The 19,533-nt window shown below is 43.2% G+C and overlaps 1 protein-coding gene across 1 annotated transcript; it reads left to right on the top strand.

The window, feature by feature from the left end:
• Positions 1–1,682: 1,682 nt before the first annotated feature.
• On the top strand, positions 1,683–19,075 carry LOC107759284 (protein THYLAKOID ASSEMBLY 8-like, chloroplastic). The gene is made up of 3 exons (XM_016577171.2): positions 1,683–2,033; positions 4,318–4,704; positions 18,745–19,075. Exons 1-3 carry the CDS (start codon positions 1,728–1,730, stop codon positions 18,772–18,774), a joined length of 723 nt encoding a protein of 240 aa, XP_016432657.1. The 5' UTR covers positions 1,683–1,727; the 3' UTR covers positions 18,775–19,075.
• The last annotated feature ends 458 nt before the right edge of the window (positions 19,076–19,533 follow it).

A 19,533-nucleotide genomic window follows, 5' to 3' on the forward strand; every position in this document is an offset into this window, starting at 1 on the left:
TATCTCCTGATCTAATCGAAAAGGTTGCATATTGGATAAGGGGAGAAAGTCTCCTTATCTGAAGAGAACACAATCTAGGATGAATATAGTGTTAGAGCTTGAGATCATCATGAACTCTTCCACGATAGAAGAGCAGCAATTGAGTCCCAATCAAACTCTGATTACTAACCTATTAAATGTAAGTGTTGTTCTCTTTTACAAGTTATGCACATACACAGAAGTTATACTAAATTGAGAGCAAAAGAGCAAGGCGATTTTGCAAGCAATTTATGTGTCATTTGAGTGTGCACTCCTGAAGCTACATGAACAAGATAGAAGAACCAGTTCGATTGTGTCTATCTTTTATTCTAGTTCAATTGTAGTAGGTGATTTAAAATTGTACCTTTCAGCTTTCATAGAAGCAATTGTATTAGGTACCTAGAGTGTTCAAGTTATAGCTAACTTGAAGTTGTCGCAACAGGTGAGGCTATGTGCCACAACGGGATTAGGTTAATCCTTAGGTTTACAAAGAGTTTTTGTAAATGTTGTTTTGGCTCAGTGATTTTAGTGGAAGTTTGGTAAAATCCTACTGAGTAGTAGATCGTAGTTTTTTCACCTTTTGAGCTAGGTGTTTTCCACGTAAAAATCTCTGTGTTCTTTATTTTCTGTATTTATTATTCCGCAAACAGTAGTAGTTGGAACACCTAAAAGCTATAGTTTAGTTGAGCAAAAATTGGGTACCACACAAATCACCCCCCTCTTGTGTGGTATTGACGCTTAAAACATCAACTACCGATAATCTATACACATCCTCATCGACCCATCCTTCTTTTTAACAAACAACACCGGCGCACCTCAAGGCGAGACACTCGGTCTAATAAAGCCTTTATACAACAAGTCCTGCAACTGTTCTTTCAATTCTTTCAACTCTGGCGGGGCCATACGATATGGCGGAATAGAAATGGGCTGAGTGACCAGAGCCAAATCAATGCAAAAGTCAATATCCCTATCGTGTGGCATCCTCGGCAGGTCTGAAGGAAATACCTCTGGAAACTCACGAACAACGGGCACAGAATTCATAGAAGGAACCTCAACACTGGAATCACGAACATATGCCAAATAGGCCAAATATCCCTTATCAACCATACGCCGAGCCTTCATATATGAGATAACCCTCCTGGTAGAATGACCAGGAGTCCCTCTCCACTCCAAACGAGGCAACCCCGGTAATGCTAAGGTCACGGTCTTGGCATGACAATCCAATATAGCATGATATGGGGATAACCAATCCATCCCCAGAATGACATCGAAATCCACCATGTCGAGAAGTAGGAGATCCACATGGGTCTCAAGACCCCAATAACAACCATGCATTGAAAAATGTCCTTTTTTTTATATTTTTAGAATCTTATATATATATTGTATTTTATCACCTTATTTGCTATCTCATCCATAAAATTTCTTTCCATTGCTAGCATCTAATATTGCTCATCACGCTTAAAAATAAGAAAGGAGATTTTTGCGTGTGATTCTTGAAGAGAAATAACCTTATTTATTTGGGTTTTTAATTTTTATATGTAATTGACTAGTTTTCGTAAGTGTATAATTAATAGAGTTTAGTAAATTGGAACTTATTTGTAACATTTTTGCAAGATTCCAATTCTTCAATTTATATCGAGTCAAATAAAATTGAAACACATTTTAATATAGTTTCCTTTTAAGTAAAGCTCTCACCTAATTTCGCTTTAATGGCTTCCCTCAGAATTCAATTTTGTGAATTGGGTTTTCTACAGTTTTCAAGAACCCAAGTCAACCTTTCAATGAGGAAGCAGAAAACTAGGTGTAGTTTTAGAAATGGAGCGAGAAAACCTATGTGGAGGTCAAGGGTATTGTCCACAGAGGCAATTCAAGCTGTCCAGTCTCTGAAACTAGCCAAATCACCTGAAAAAATGGAGGAGGTTTTGAAAATCAAGCTTAGTAGGCTATTGAAGGCTGACGTGTTGGACACTTTAACTGAGCTGCAAAGGCAAAATGAGGTTCACTTGGCTCTCCAGGTATAACTTCTTTCATCTCGCCCTAGCTCATATGAAGCTACTTTTTTCTTGAAAGTAGAGGTACTCTTTTTTGCTCCCTGTTGTCTTACAAGTATGTATGTTCTTAGATTTGATTGAGACATATTAGAGGGACGTATTACATGTTTTGGTTAATGATTACAGTTTTTGACTGTTAGAAAGCATAAAGGAAAGGTGGAGTAAATAGTTTTGATGTAGACAAAAAGGTTTTGATATAGCTAGTTAAGCTATGACTTGATGCAACTGGATGCTTTTTCTCTTTTCTTTTTGAGCAAGTCCTATACTCTTATCTATAGGAGACCGGTGGCACTGAGGATCATGATCATTATTTTAAAAAGGTATAGAGGTATGGGTTAAGAATCAAACTGTATTATTAGGAAGCATGAGGAATATTTGAAAGCAGTTAAGATAGTAATTATGTCCATAGACAAAATTGAACATGTAAAAAGATTTTCAAGGAAGCTTATTGTTGTATTAGCTTTGCTTTGGCTTCAATCTTTTTGAATGGGGTCTCTTAAGGTGATTAATGTGACCTTGTTTTACGAATTTGGATTCTTTTTGGAAACGGATTAGTGCTTGTGCTGCGGTATGCTATGCACATTCTGCAATGAGCCTGAAATTGCATGTCTGCTCTTGCTCTTCTTCAGCTTGTAATGTTTTAGAGAAGTTTGGTAGCTTCCAATGTGTATCTTTATTTTAATCTATAGGGTCCAAACTTGGGAGGACCAAAATAAATTCCATAGAAACATGTCCAAAGCCGATCTTTTTTCTGAAACTTTCTTTAACCACCCATTGATTCTGTTGTTAGGGATGAATACTACCAATTTTTATTTGTATATGATGTCGATTCATTTGTTTAATTTGTTTGAAACACATACTGTCTGAGACAACAGTTCTATGTGATGGCTTAAAATGCAATTGGATTGCATAAATTAATAACTTCAGGCAGGTCAGTTTCCTATAAATGATCTAACAGAGGATTTGAGCTTTGGGTGGGTGGTGTTTTTTTTTTTTTTTTTTTGGGGGGGTGGGGGGAGAAGAAATGCAATGCTCTACAAAAATAGAAGGCTTTTAACCTACACTTTCAGAGAAAATGACAAAAATGGTGTGTTAAGTTTGAGGGTAGGTTCAAAGTAGTCCATTAGGTATGCACTGAGCAGTTTTGGTCCTGCAAGTTTACCAAAAAGTTAAAATTTTTAGTTTCCATCAAATATTTAGCGAACTCTATCTGTTAGATTGACGGGAACTACGAAAAGGGGAAATTAGCAGGAACTCACATTTAGAGATATAATTTTTGTAGTTTCTGTTATTTTCGATTTAGTTTTAGAGTCTGCAACAGCTTTTTAGTGTGTAATTTTGGCTAATTTTTTATATCTTTTTGGTGTCTAGTGCAATTTTTAGGATTTGATGGGACTTTCCTGGTATTTAAGGTTTATTTTTTTTCCACAGTTTCCATCAAATCTAACGAACATAAATTGTTAAATATTTGATGGAGACTAGAAGTGTTAACTTTCGACAAACTTAAAGGACCAAAACTGCGTAGTGCACATTTAAGGGACTAGTTTGAACCTACCCTCAAACATAAGAGACCATTTTGTCATTTTCTCTACACTTTGACGATGAAATGTTATTTTTCCATTTAATTTAATAGGCAGAGGAATATCTTCCATGACATGGTTACAAAGATGTTGACAATATGTCTCTTGTAATGCTAGACTAGTTAGTTTTTTATAAATGAGAAACACGTATTCTTGTTATAGAACAACTCAGTGTTACTTATCTGTGTTTCTATTAACCTTCTTTTGGGGGTTGAGGGGTTGGTGGGGCTGCCTGGGAGGGTGCTGGACGTAATGTCTGAACTTAGCTCTTCTACATGTTGACGTTTGCTTCTCATTTGACGTTTTTGACTGTTTGAGCACGGTCATGCACAGATGTGGCAGCTTAAGATTTGCTTCTCACTTTGTTGTGTCTTAGCATTCAGATTTTAACACCCCCCAACTTAAAATGTGATCATGATCAACTTGATCTCGTAAAACCTTTCATTCTGATTTTGAAGATGCAGACTAGACTGATTAAAATCCCATACTTTGTGGAGGAAAGCATACTAGATATGGACAAAAAGACCAATATATAGCTCTTTCTTTCTACTTGGTGTTTTCTCTTCTTGCCTATCATGAAAATATCTGTTCATGGCTTCCTCCCATCTTAATACTTCTCCTTATTTTTTTCTTAAATGTGCACTTATCTGAAAACTATCAGGGTTCAGGTGTTCAACTTTGTCAGGAATGAGGAGTGTTATGTACCAGATTTATCTGTGTTCAATAGTATGATAATGATGCTGGGCAAAAACAAATTGATTGGAATGGCTGAACAACTCTTTGTGGACATGACGAAGGAGGGCTTACAACCAGACAGTAGAACCTATACAGAGTTTATCGGGGCATACTTTAGAGTAGATCTCGTAGAGAAGGCAATGGAAATGTATGAAGTGATGAAGAAATCAGGATTCCTCCCAGATAAGTTGACTATGAGTATTTTGATAAGGAGCCTTCAAAAGGCCGAAGAGAAAGACCTTGTGGCTAGAGTAAAGAAAGAATGCGCCGACTATATTGACTATCCAGAGAAATTTCTAAAAGAAATTGAAAGTACCAATGTAAGTAGATCAACTCCCTGTAACGAATATCAATTTTCCCTACATGGAGTTATAGTTTACTGCTATATGTGTTCTTCATTATTGTACTGAAATGGAAAATACCCTGTCATTCTGGTATGCTCTTCGACCTCTGCACTGTGGCTTAAATTTTTTCTTCATTCCTCTTCATAAAATCTTTTTATTTATTCCTATGTCATGCTAAAGTCCACGTTCATTTGTAGCCATGCCATCACCACTTGAAGGAGGTAGCATTAAGTGGCCAATGCTATTTTTATACATGATTTTTCTGGTAGACGAAGCTTAGGATAAGGTCCAAACTAAAATTGGCGTTGAGAGGAATAGTTGAGAGTTTTAATTTTGATTAGATTGGGTGCTATTTAATAAGATACCTGACTATGTCAGCATGCATGTTTACCGTGAAAATGGTAACAACAATTAAATTTGTAAATGAGATTCTAAAAATACGTGATCTATTCCCGAGCTAGTTGTTAGAGCAGTTGATGCTAATAATATGGAGTGTAAAGATTAAATACAAGCTAAAACGGGATGATAATCGAACCGCAGGGCCTGCTGCCCGGACGTGTGTCTGGTCGATGAGGAACCTCGGGGTCGACGTCGGGGTCGAGCTCGAGCTATCGGGGACGGTCGGGGATGGGATAACCGTTGAAGATATAATTAAACAAGGCTCTTTATGGCCAATACTAAGTTATATGATGAAGAACAAATAAGAAAGCGATGAATATCGAGGCGACCTCGAGGCAGTGAGAACGAACATGCTAGAAAGAAAGAGAGAGAAGATATTATTGCACTTTTGTAGAATAGTTGGAGCTCTGCCTTTACATGGTGTGACTCCTCTTTTATGTCAAAGGGGGGAGTCCAATCTTAGTACAAGATACGTTGCGTGATGCAGGAAATAGGATGGGACAATCGATTAACTCCGCGATGTGTGCGTGGGCTGATACCGAGCTGCTTGAATAATCCTGATCGACCCCGGGTGCATTCTTTTAGAGATACCTGCATTCGCTGAGGCTTTGGCCGACATTATCCTTGGCGGAGTGCCGCTCGATCTTGCAGGAAGTGACCGGCCCGAGATCCCGGGCTCCCGGGATCACCCTTCGAAGTGTTCAGTCGAGGAGAAATCAGTCTCCCAGATTTTACCGTGTACAGATAGTCTCCGCGTTTCTTAGAGGGAAGTGATAAGAAATGATTTTGACACCCCATTTCTCGATCCCCATAACGGCATCGCGCTGGCGGTGCAGCCTTCCTGCTTCTTACAAGTGTCGAGGCATTCTGCCTTCCCGCTTCTCTAGGATTACCCGAAATGTTGCGATTCTTCGATCTTTTGTTGATATCGGTTCAGCTTCTATAGACGCATTAATTGCGCCTGCTGTTACGCCTTCCGAGGGCGGTAATAGCACCGTCAGTTACTTTGCTCTCCCTATAAATGGGGCTTTTCATGGTTGGCCTTTTATCCAAATTTCCTTTGGTATCCTTCTTTCCTTCCTTTCCCGCTATCTTGAATTTCTGCTATCTTGTCGTGTCTGGAGCTTGTGGCCTCAAGATATTGTGCTGTGTGTACCGTGGCCCAACCCTCGGTTCTCTTTCGATAGGGCGAAGTTGTGCCGTTGTGATGCCGTTGTTGTTGTTGTTGCTGTCGTTGGCCCGGGGTGATGAGGTAGAGGGTCGATTTCCTCCGCCCCGGGGTACTTTGGATTATGCACCGCTGCTCAAGAGGGGGCTCGAATTATACACCGCTGCTCACCCTCTTCCCTCGTCTTGGCATGTTATATCCCTTTTCGATTCAAGGGGGTGTATCGGCAGTCTCTGCCGGCTGTTGCCTTCTGGGCCGAGGCAACGTATCAGGAAGTGGCTTCAAAATGGCAGTACTGGCGGAGCTCGTACTAGCCAAATTTTTCACCCAGCCACTTCTCGCGTTCTTTCGGCTTTTCCTTCGTCACTTTGCTCTTCTCCCCTGCCTTTCTTTTGAAGATGCCATTCCGGGAGGCTTGGGATGCGGTCCTCGAGGGAGTCGGCCTTTTGGAAGATAGTCTTTGAGGTCATATGCCTGAGAGGATGACGACGGAGACGCAGCATGAATAGGCTAGATCCTTAGGCTCCTGCTGTATGCGTATCATTTGTACTTCTTCACTTTTTCGTAAGGATTCTCTACGAGCTTTTGTAATCATATGTAATGTAACTATATGTAAGGACCCCTCGAGGGTCGTTGTAAGCAAATACTTGTATAAATACAAAGATATTTTCTTGATTTCTTCCTTCGATACTTGCTATATTTCTTTATATTTTTGGCGGCTTCGAGTGCATGATCCTGTTTTGTCGCTTGTGACATTGGCTTTGAGTATTTTCTCCGGTCTTTGATGAAACGGCTTCTCATGGGGTCTTTTGTGATTTCTCGAACCGGACCCGAATTAGGCCAATAACCTTGGGCCGCCGGAACCCTTTCCCTTCGTGAAGGCGTGGATAACATCTTCGGGCCCCATAATGGCCTTTGAGAAGAGGCTTTCCTGAGGATTCGCGATCTCGGGACGCCGGTGACTTCCTGGAAGTAATCTCTGAATGGAGGCCTGGCCGTGTCTCGGGCCGCCCTGGTCATTACCCGGAATCTGTTTTGCCCGGGCGTTTGTTAGGGACGCCCATTTCTTCGTAAACTGGCCTTCTTTGGCGGAGGCTTCTTGAGGCTAAACGCCAATTTGGTAAAGGCATTGTTGGTCTGCTAGGGCGCTGCTTTGCTATGCCGGAGGTCTTCGAGGTTTTGCATTACCTCGAAACCAAAGGCGGTACTGATGATCGGTGTCTTTGATTGGGGTTGACTCGTTCCGTCCCTTTTCGTATGCAGTCGTGAGGTTGCTTCCGTTTCCCGGGGGTCCTCGGGGTTCGCTGATGTTGTGATGCTGGCGGGTCATGCCCTTAGATGCTGCTTATTTGGGGGACGGCAAAGACCGAGCACGGCGGTAGATGAGAAGTGTGCTTCGCAATCATGAAGGAGCTTTTATCAGGGCGAGACGAGCCCGAGCTTATGAGGAGAGTGCATCATTCGAGCCTAGTGTTTTTGAAGTTTTTAGTTTCGGAGCGGCGGTTCCTTTGGCCAACAAGGGTTGGGCTATCAGGAGGATGTTCGGTCGTCGAGTAGGTTTGCCAGCTAGGTTTCAGCACGATCCCTCCGTATCTCGGGTCTTTGAGCTGCTCTGTCAAGGGGCTATACTTCGGGGGGCCCTGAAGTACCAAAATGCAGGCTTCGAGCTTTGATCTGAATGGATATAATTGTGAAGATGTAGCTTGATTTCTCAAAAGTACGGATTGGGAATAACCGGCGCCTGGATTGGCATAGTACTGAGCTTGGACCTAGGATGATGAAGGAGTGGCGACTTGTTGCCGATGATTCAGCTGGGTCGGAGCGGGCTTTCGAGGAACACGTTCGTCGTAGATTTTCGGGACAGGCATTTGGAGAGACCTATGCCCAGGGTTTCGTACTTCTAGAAGGATTTGCTTGAGTGAAGGTAGTCGGGCGCGATACCCAGTTTTATTGCCGATGCCATGAAGAACGAGGCTGGGGCTGGTAGGCCGTAACCCTTTAGGGGTGGAGCGTAGATTTTGCCACTTTGTATTTTGCTGTTTATAGAGCATGCTTGTAGATGGAGAGCGCACCTTTCGTGCATATATATATAGAATGAGAGAAATCTTGAAGTTTTACCTCCTTTGTATCTCTTCCAGTGTTGCCTTTAATCCGGAGGGCTGGCTTCCGCGTTTTGGCGGGATCTTCGTGGGTTCGGAATCGATCAGGCAGGCACGGGGGCTTTCAAGCGCGATCCTTGCTGCGAGCAGGTGTTGAGAATTCTACGTGTTGCCCAACTATTTTAGGCTCGGTCTCTGAGTCGGGCCTTTAACTGAGCTTGCCTGCCCTTTGTTCTTTTGTGCCCGTGCGGGCGGATGGTGATTGTCTTCACTTTTTGCCCTCGGGTATTTCGCTGTTTCAGCTAAAAGACAAGGCGGATGAGCTGGAACAACTATGAGGCGAGTTTGGCAAAACCAAACGTGAATTTATCGAGCCACAGGCGTATGTGAATGCCCATTTTGAGGCAAAAGAGGGGGCTCAAGTCGGGGCTTCTGCTGTCGAGGCGCAAATTCAGGCTGCCCGTACGAATGATTCTGCTCGGACAAAGATGATCGTGATACGCTCGTCCGAGCTTTCAAGGGCGAAAAGCGAGGTGGTGATGAATAATACTAGGGCGGAGACAGAAAATGGCAGTTTATTCGAGGAGTGCTTCTGTTGCTTAAGCTGAATTGCAGAAGACCCTCGATCATGTCAATAACGGCAAGGAGTATGTGAGGTGTAGATCCCGAAGGGAAATCCTTGAGAAGATTCACTCCAGGGGCTTTGATCTCTCGGCGGAGATCGAGCAAGCCAGAGGAGAGGGGTACGATACCAAGTTCCTACTGTCCGATGTGGAGGACGATGAGGAGGAGATCGTCGGGCTATAACTGCCTGAAAAAAGCGGAATGATCGTTCCCTGCCTTCTTTGTTGTGTATATACATAGCTTTCATTATATGACACAGGCTGAGGTTGCGCTTCGTCGTCAATAAGTAGCAATAAGAGGGGAAACCCCGCAACTTGTATCTTCTGTATTTTTGCTCGTTGGAGTTTCAAATTGGGTCGATTTGATCCTGGATTTGCCCTTAGGCTTGCGCGTTTTAATTGTCTTAGGGTTCAGTCTCCGAGTCGAGACCCGACTCAAGCTTAATTTACCTTTGAGTTTTGCGTTTGTCTGAGCTGGCGATGGTGGCATTTATGCCGTGCCCTTAGGCATATTGTAGTTTAGCCGTTTCGGGTCTAGTCTCCGAGTTGCGTTGCGATTCGAGCTTCAATTGACCCTTTAGCTCTTTCCTGCCTGCATGGGCGGATGACGATGACCTTTCGTGCTTCGAGTCGAAGCGACCTTACAGGTGGGTGGCCCGGAGGCTCACTCGGTTGGCGATGGCGGCATTTATGCCGTGCCCTTAGGCATATTGTGGTTTAGCTATTTCGGGTCAAGTCTCCGAGTCGCGTTGTGATTCGAGCTTCAATTGACCCTTTAGCTCTTTCCTGCCTGCATGGGCGGATGACGATGGCCTTTCGTGCTTCGGGTCGAAGCGACCTTACAGGTGGGTGGCCCGGAGGCTCACTCGGCTGGCGATGGCGCCATTTATGTCGTGCCCTTAGGCATATTGTGGTTTAGCTATTTCGGGTCTAGTCTCCGAGTCGCGTTGCGATTCGAGCTTCAATTGACCCTTTAGCTCTTTCCTTCCTACATGGGCGGATGGCGATGGGCTTTCGTGCTTCGGGTCGAAGCGACCTTACAGGTGGGTGGCCCGAAGGTTCACTTGGCTGGCGATACTGGCATTTATGCCGTGCCCTTAGGCATATTGTAATTTTAGCCATTTCGGGTCCAGTCTTCGAGTCGCGTTGCGATTCGAGCTTTAATTGACCCTTAAGTTCTCTTCCACCTGCATAGGCGGATAGCGATGGCCTTTTGTGCCGTTTTTTTGGTCGTCGAAACCTTTCCATATGTGGCCCGAAGGATCACTCGGCAGGTTGACAGTGGCATTTATGCCGTGCCCTTAGGCATTTTGTAGTTTAGCCATTTCGGGTCCAGTCTCCGAGTCTCGTTGCGATTCGAGCTTTGATTGACCCTTAAGTCCTCTTCCGCTTGCATGGGCGGATGGCGATGGCCTTTTACGCTGTTTTGGTCGTTGAGACCTTTTGATATGTGGCTCGGAGGCTTGTATAATTAACTATTTTGGATTCGGTCTCCGAATTGGGTTACGATTCGAGCTCACTTTAATCCTCAAGTTGTCAATTTTTTAGCTGGCGACGATGGCTCTTACGCTGTTTGGTCGTTGAGACCTTTTAATATGTGGCCCGTAGGCTTGCTTAGCTGGCGACAATGGCTCTTATGTTGTTTTTGCCCGTGGGCTTTTGTAGGCTTTGTTTTCTGCTCATTAAGGTCTTTTGAAAGATTTTTGCCTGGCCCGTCGTTGGTTCCGGAGAACCTCGATTTCAAGTCGTTATCGACAATATTTGAGCACCTCAGAAGGTTCATAGCTCGTAGGCTGAGTAGGTCGAAGCCTTTGTGATTTGGAGCTGACATGGTCGAAGCTCGTTTTTGCCTGTTGAGGGAAGCCTGTTTTAACCGGTTCTTTTCGAAGTATTTTCGAAGTAGTGGCCTGCGATTTTTGTTTAGCGACAGTCGGCCGTCCCCGAGTTGCGTTAGTATGGTTGTATCAGCCGTTTTGACCGTAGTCATACGTGTTTGGCCGGAGCCATTTTTGATCCCGAGTGACAGTTCAGGCGTCTACACCGAGGGTATGCCCTTTCGGGATTCTTACAAATGCCACGTATAGCCTGAACTTCGGGATTTTCATGCCTGTTGAGGTCTTACAGTTTGTCATGCCTATTAAGGTCTTACAGTTTTTGTAATGTAGAATAGATCTGGTTACGCCGAGTCTGCCCGCTAGGGGTCTTACAGTTTCGGGTTTCCCAGCGCATGGCGATTGGCGACGAATGACAGTCTTCGAGTCATTGAATTTGTTTAAGCGTGAAGAACGCTTTTTGTGAGCTCGGAGTTGCGTTGTAGGGGCTTTGTGAGCCCGGAGTTCCGACCCTGGGGTCGTGCGGGTGCTGAATTGCTGACGCTAAGTCTCCGAGTATCTCGGGACGCGTTTGGTGGAGAGGCCCCTATCGGGGATATACTTAAGATTTCCTCGCTCGGAGAATAAGGTGTTGAAAAGATATCCTTTTATTGCTTGGTGTAGACATACATCGTCGTGATATAATTTGTTGTGATGAGTTGACCTATATCGAGTAAAAGCCGATCGCTTGGAGGTTTATCGTACCTGAAATTTTTTGTGATTTCAGAGCCTCGAGCCGGAGGCCGTTAGGGGCGTTTGAACTGTTGGCATCCTTTCCCGAGTTTTTCGGGGCGTTTCTGGCGAAAGGATTTGTTACCCTGTTCGGAGAATGATTTCCCTTCCCCTTTTCTTTTTTGACAAAAGGCATTTTTTGATTGCTCGATACAATAGTACATGTTTTTGTCGACGGGGCCTGACTATATCGGCCGTCTAGTCCGACTCATCGTTTTCCCACAGGAAACCTCATTTGGCGCTTTTCAAAACTCCTTCGAGCGGGCAGTTTTTCGGGGGGAATGCCCCTCGCCTATTCAAAAGTCAGCCGCTGGGATAGTTTTGAATATTTTGCGGAGTTCCCCCTTAAGCGGCTTGCAGACGTTGCCTCGTTAAAAACCTTGCTGGTAAAAACCCTTCTTCTGGGATAAAAACTCGGTTGAAGGAAAAGAGTGCAACGAGTGCGCCTTTGGGGCCCTGAGGTCTAGCAATAGCACTATTGTCCCGGCAGCTCTGATCGGGTGCCTGCACGAAGGTTAATTCCGAATAATAATAATAAAAAGAAGAATGGTTGTACCTTGAAACAAGGTATGTCGGCGATGCCTTGGGATCGATCTATTATAACTGCCCGGGGGCGGAGATGCTGCGTGGATCTTTTCTCTGTTTTGTCAAGTTCGACCGGGGGCGAGTCCTAGTTTGCTTGTTGTTTCATTCGGGGGTGGAGGCATGAGCGTTGGTACTGCGTCCTGTATAGCGAACATTTTCCTTGCTGCGTGTTGTTCCCCGTAGACAGTTTTGACCCGTCCTTTGTCGGGAATTTTATTGCCTGGTGGAGGGTGGATGGTACTGCTCTCATGCAGTGTATCCAAAGTCGTCCAAACAAGGCGTTATACCTCATATCTCCCTCGATGACATGGAATTTGGTGTCTTGGGTTGTGCCGGCCACGGTAACCGGAAGGATGATTTCTCCTTTCGTCGTTTCGCTCGCCATGTTGAATCCATTGAGGACCCAGGTAGCGGGCACGATTTGTTCGAGCAGCCCGAGTTGTTCTATCATTCTCGACCTGATGATATTGGCCGAGCTACCTGGATTTACGAGTACACGTTTTATCTAAAAAGAATTTACAAGAAAGGAGATTACCAGGGCGTCGTTGTGGGGTTGAGACAGGGCCTTTGATGTCCTCTTCGCTGAACGTGAGGGCGTCTTCGGGGATATATCCCCGAGTCTGTTTTTCTCTGGTGATGGATATTTTTGTCCTTCTCATTACGGGTTCCTGCGGGGCATCGGCGCCCCCCATGATCATGTGGATGACGTGTTGTGGCTCGTTTGCCTCGTTTTTCTTGGTTGCTTCCCTCTCTCAGAATTGATTTTTGGCCCGATCGCTGAGGAATTCCCGGAGGTGCCCTTTGTTGAGCAATCGAGCCATTTCCTCCTGTAGCTGATGGCAATCCTCAGTCCTGTGATCGTGCGTGTTGTGGAATTCGCATACTAAGTTGTAATTTCTCTGCGAAGGGTCTGACTGTATTGGTTTGGGCCGCTTGGCGTCTCTGATCTTGCTAATGGCGAACACGATGTCTGAAACGTCGACGCAGAAGTTGTATTCCGATAAGTGGGGCGTGTTTGTTGGCGCTATGTTTCGATCAAACTTGGTTCTGTTGGCGAGCCCTCGAGGGTCCTGTCCTCAATCCATCCTTCGATCGTTGCGAGGTAGGTTGCTCCTTGGGGCGTCCCTTCTGTCTTCGAGGTACGGTTGATACCTTTCTTTGTTTGGTTTCGACTCTTTTACCAGGAGTCTGTTTGGGTATACTGAGCCCGAAGGGGCTCCTAGTTGGTCGTCCTCGGCCCTAATCTTCGACTGGTACCGGTTGTGAATGTCCGACCAGGTCACGACCGGATATTCGATCAGGTTCTGCTTCAGCTTTTTCGAGGCCACCGAGCTTCGTTCGTTCAGGCCTTGGGTGAAGGCCTATACCGCCCAGTCGTCGGAGATTGGCGGCAGCTCCATCCGTTCCATCTGGAAGCGAGACGCAAATTCCCGCAGCATCTCGTTCTCTCTCTGCTTAATTTTGAAAACATCAGACTTCCTTGTTGCTACCTTGATGGCTCTAGCATGTGCTTTTACGAAGGAGTCTGCCAACATGGCGAATGAATTTATGGAGTTGGGAGCCATGTTGTGATACCACATCATGGCCCCCTTCGAAAGCGTTTCTCCGAATTTTTTCAGCAACACGGACTCGATCTCGTTATTTTTTATATTATCTTTTACTGCCAGGTATAGGCAGTAACGTGTTTGTTGGGGTCGGTGGTACCGTTGTACTTAGGGAGTTTCGGCATTCTGAACTTTTTAGGGATGGGCTTTGGGGCCGCTTCCTCAGGGAACGGCCTCTGTATGAACTTCTTCGAATCCAAACCTTTCAGGATCGGGGGTGCTCCCGGGATTTGATCCACCCTAGAGTTGTAGGTCACGACCTTTTTATCGTTGGTTGCAATCATCTTCTCACTTGACTCGATCCTTTTGGTGAGGTCCTCGAGCATCTTCACTATGGCGGGGTCAGCTGCTAACTCGTTGTTGCTTGATCTTTCGGGTACTTGCTCGGCGGGGGGGCTACATCCGGTACTGCTGTGCTGGGAGTTCTCGGATGGCTTTGCAACTGAGCAATGGCCAGCTGCTGTGCCTGCAACATTTCAAAAATAACATGAAGACTAACTTCCTGTTCTTCCCGGGCCAGGGTTTTTTGAGCTTCCTATCGGTCGCCATGCCGTATGCTCCTGTTGGTGTGAGAAGTTTCGTCGACTTGTTGTGCGTCCTGTGAGTCCGCGTCCGCTAGAATCGGTCCGGGCGCGTTATCTGGATTCTGTAGTGGTGCTTCGGCGACCGGGACAGCCACGCCATTTTCCCTGTGATTCTCGAGGTTGTCGTTCTCGACTTCGTTTACCGAGCCAGACATTTTGACCTGAAATCAAAGGATCTTGGACAAGAAAAAGTGTGAAAGATAATGTGCGTTTGTGCAATGAAACTAGCAAGAAGATAATCACTATTATTTTTAACCCCACGGTGGGCGCCAAACTGTTTGCCATGAAAATGGTAACAACAATTAAATTTGTAAATGAGATTCTAAAAATACGTGATCTATTCCCGAGTTAGTTGTTAGAGCAGTTGATGCTAATAATATGGAGTGTAAAGATTAAATACAAGCTAAAACGGGATGATAATCGAACCGCAAGGCCTGCTGCCCGGACGTGTGTCTGGTCGATGAGAACCTCGGGGTCGACGTCGGGGTCGAGCTCGAGCTATCGGGGACGGTCGGGGATGGGATAACAGTTGAAGATATAGTTAAATAAGGCTCTTTATGGCCAATACTAAGTTATATGATGAAGAACAAATAAGAAAGCGATGAATATCGAGGCGACCTCGGGGCAGTGAGAACGAACAGGTTAGAAAGAAAGAGAGAAGATATTATTGCACTTTTGTAGAATAGTTGGAGCTCTGCCTTTACAGGGTGTTAGTGACTCCCCTTTTATAGAAAAGGGGGGAGTCCAATCTTAGTACTGCGTGATGCAGGAAATAGGATGGGACAACCGACTAACTCCGCGATGTGTGCGTGGGCTGATACCGAGCTGCTTGAATAATCCTGATCGACCCCGGGTGCATTCTTTGAGAGATACCTGCATTCGCTGAGGCTTTGGCCGACATTATCCTTGGCGGAGTGCCGCTCAATCTTGCAGGAAGTGACCGGCCCGAGATCCTGGGCTCCCGGGATCACCCTTCGAAGTGTTCAGTCGAGGAGAAATCAGTCTCCCAGATTTCACCGTGTACAATGTAGAGTATGGAAATGGTGGAAGTTTAAAATTAATATAGAGAAACGATATGCAGATGCCAATGTTAAGAATGTCAATAAGCCTTTTAAGAAAAAGAAAGAAGAATGTCAATAACTTTACCATTTCAAACCCAAAAAAAAAGTTAAAAATGTCAATAGAAGTCAGTCGAAACTGAACCCCTTCATGAGAACTATTTGAAGGGAGAATGCATAAATTACCAATGTGAAGACAAGAGGAAGAGAAAACCAGTGTCATGCAATAAGTAGATCTAATATCTTGATGTCATAAATGTTGGTTTCCATTGCAAACCGAGTAATTGATGTGTTATCAATGTAATGGCAAGCAAAAGGCATTATTTACTCCCCGATTTCTTAGTTAAGCTTCAGCTCTTCTTTTTGACATCTAATTCAATTATCATCATCCTTGTGTTAATGGTGCAAACCCACTTTTGAAGCCTTAAGAACCTCTAACCTTATCCCCTACGTAACTATTGTCAGAAACTCACGAGTTTTGGTCTTCTTGTTGCACCTTCATCCATTTTTCTGGGGCATTATTGCACTTAACTAGGACTAATAGGATTCAACTTCATTTCGAGCATTTCTTTAGTTTGCATTCAACTCCACCTATGTGAGCTTAGCATATTTTGTCTGTCAAATAAAAGAAGGCATGATGAATCTTTTAAACATTAAGATCGTTAGGACGTGTTCATCTGAGCATGTGACACATCGGCAACGCAATGCTACTTGGCTGCTAGGGAGTATAGTAGTGGTTCCTACACCATAGATAGGTGTAGGTAAAGAAGCTACTCCCCCCACGTAGCGTTGCTAGATGTAGTAACTAAGTGAGTTTTTGGCAAAAATCATCCTTAAACTATGGCTCAAACCAAGGGTACATCCTTGTCTTATCCTAGTAAACAAAAACCATCCTTATACTATTTAAAAAGTTGCAAGAATCATCCTTCCATTAAATTTTATCACAAAAACTAACAGCATCGTCAAAAGATCATGTCTATCACGTGCCTTTTCCCCTCAATTTTCCAATATTGTCCCTCCTGCCCAATCGACTTTTTCAAGAACGTGCTGACTGTCTTCTTTTTCCTTCTTAATTTTTGTTTCCTCCCTTTCTTCTTCTTCTTCTTCAAGAAAACTAGCAGGATGAACTAGGTTCTGCTTATTTCTTCTTTAAAGTTGCTGTTATTTAATGAACAAAAATGGCCTACACTGAAATAACTTCTCCTTAAGTTATCTTCTTATAACAAGCAGATGATAACAAGAGATTGGCACGACCTTGAGGTGGAAGTGCATTATGATCATGTAAAATCTTATATTTGTGCCGAGCTTTGATGAGGGTGCCGATTCTCTTTGTGTCAGTTTTATTAGTCTACCTATAAATGAGAAAAATTAAAAGGTTCTAGCTCTAAATCAAGAACCTGAAAGTCAGAAACTAGATTAGTTCTCTTCCATTTGTCGGAGTGAGTGGTTTCACAATAGTTGAGCTAAACCGAAGTTGGAGTCACATTTTAAAAACAAACCTTGCATCATCACCTCAAATTAAAGATAGAATATCAAAATCTACCGTACGTGCATTGAAATACATGTTGCTGCTTAGAAAGTCAAAACTCTTCCACTATTTTTAAAGGCTTTGCACTTTCCTCTCCAAAAGGAAGGTAGCAAGAAATAGTATAGCATGAGATCGGAGAGTTCCAACTATCATACCATAGTTGGGTGTGAAGTTCATATGGAAAGAAACTTCTAGTTTTGAAGTCTTAGTCCTTTTTGGCAAAGGTGGAAGACGATCGGGTAGGAGGGACAATATTGGAAAATTGAGGGGAAAAGACACGTGATGGACATGGTCTTTTGATGATGCTGTTAGTTTTTGTGATAAAATTTAACGGAAGGATGATTCTTGCAACTTTTTAAATAGTATAAGGATGGTTTTTGTTTACTAGGATAAGACAAGGATATACCCTTGATTTGAGCCATTGTTTAAGGATGATTTTTGCCAAAAACTCTTCTAAATTCCATTCTTTGCTACGAAGATTGGCATATATTAAATGGCCCCAGGGCTTTGTTATAGTGGAAAGAGCGCAACTTGTGATGTGTGAAATTTAGGCGCACATTACGGATTCGAATCCTTTTAAAAACAAAAGGTTGTATTTAAGTGGAGAAGGGTAGACGGGCGAGCCCATTATCCATAGAGTTTCGAAGTGTGCACCATTGACCCTTGTGGATTTCTGGATTATCAAAAAAAATTGGCACATGTTAAATTATGTAATTTTTCCCTTGTCCTAAAACTTTAGCGCGTGTTACATTTTGGGTTTTTGGGATAGTCAAATAGGAATTGAGTGGGAATCATTGTAAAACCATCACTTGAGGATAAAGTTGTAGAACTAAAATGAATTGGTGATAACATTTCTTGTTGAGACTAGCGTGGGGAAAGGTAACAATCAACATAGTTAGTGCCTTACTAAGTAAAGATTAGATGAGGAAACTAAAACTAAATTCGGGAAAGATGTGGATATTTTGATATAAGGGTCAAATGGCTAGCAAATCTTTGTCGAGAGAGATTTGAATGGATGTGTGGATAGAAATAGTGACAGATTTGGCCGAGACTTTACCAGTACTAAAAGGTAGGATAATTTAAAGTTTGCTCTAAGTTATGATTTTTAGCCAACACCTAAAAGGAGAGAACACCTAAGTTGCGGGTGATACTTTGACCTTAGTCCATCGATAAATTTGGGGGAGTACAGCATTGTTGTTGATGGTGATTTCTCAAAGAATCCACCTGTTTGAATTGAGGATAACTTTTTATGTGGCAGAATTACTATGGCCTCAGTTCTAGTTTAACAGCAATGAGTCTTTTTATTTGAAAACTATTGGAGCTTCTTAGTTCAGTAGGTCTTTAGAGGGACCTCCCGTGCAATTCCTTTTTCTAGTACAGTTAAATCACATTATGTCAACGAAGTGCCTGTTTATTTCCACTTTACCCCTTACTTTATTTCCCTTGAGAAGTAATTTTCTAGCTTGAGCCCAAAACAACGTCCCTGTCTGCTTCCATGGCCACATGTTGCCTACTCAATCAGAAGGAGATGAGGTCTGGGAATTTCAGAAACTAAAAGAGAGTTGTTTTGTTGAACTAGATTGAAGTTGCTTATTTTCTCGTGTCATTTGCCTTTACCTGCAGTTTTGAGTATTCTGAAATAATGGTCAGAGAAATGTAAATAAGACAAGTTGAGGACTTGCCCCTAAAAATGTGAAATTGTTACATTTCTGTACTTTGATTGACTCAAGCTGACGTTACTTTCTTTTTCCATTCCTGTTCCCAGTCCAAGCGAAGGTCGCTCTATCTCGTCTGAATTGTTGAAATTTATCTACAACAACCTACGAGTTCTGCGTGGAGCTCTTGGAGATATGTAACTATTGGAAAGCAAAAACATAGTAGAATATCCACATGTATTTAACTATTACTACTTGTTTTCTTGGTACATGGAGGCGTTTATTTATTATCTCAATGAGGACTGTTTTGTGAGTAAGGTGGAGATGTGATTTAACTAGGGCTCCTTTTGGCAAGTTGCTTGGTATGGTGATGAAATGCTTTGCTAGTACAATACGTAGAATTAATAATATATAGCTTATGATGATTTTAACTTTCAATTAGTTGAAAAGTGGTTTTGATCCTTAAAGTTGATTCGAACTTGAATATTTATCGGAATTATTATTTGAAAATTTCAAAAATAAAGTTTAGGGGATTCGAAACCATTGAGTGACCGAAGGAGCTTGTCTACCATCTACTTATCACTTCCAAATGTGAATGTAATTTGACCTTAATAATTACGTAGTAATCACTGGAAAAGAGAGGGAGAAGCTAATGAGTCAAGATCAGAGTAAACGGAGGAGCAAATGGGCTCAATTTATATGATGCTTGTTTCTGATATGACTGGTGATTTCATGTTTCTGATATGACTGGTGATTTCATGTTTCCGTTTGACATTAAATCCCATTTTCTTCATCAGTTTAACATTCTTGTTACCAAATCATGACTAGAATATAACTTGCACTTTCTACAAATATGACAGGCAATTTTTTTACATCATGTTACTTTGGTAACTGCAGAA

Source organism: Nicotiana tabacum, chromosome 22, assembly GCF_000715075.1.
Source record: "Nicotiana tabacum cultivar K326 chromosome 22, ASM71507v2, whole genome shotgun sequence".
NCBI classification, from domain to species: Eukaryota; Viridiplantae; Streptophyta; class Magnoliopsida; order Solanales; family Solanaceae; genus Nicotiana; species Nicotiana tabacum.

Coding starts and splice junctions, on each gene's coding strand:
- LOC107759284 (XM_016577171.2), top strand. CDS start 1,728: ATGGCTTCCCTCAGAATTCAATTTTGTGAATTGGGTTTTCTACAGTTT. Junction 2,034..4,317: donor AGGTTCACTTGGCTCTCCAG/GTATAACTTCTT, acceptor ATCAGGGTTCAG/GTGTTCAACTTTGTCAGGAA. Junction 4,705..18,744: donor AAGAAATTGAAAGTACCAAT/GTAAGTAGATCA, acceptor TCCTGTTCCCAG/TCCAAGCGAAGGTCGCTCTA.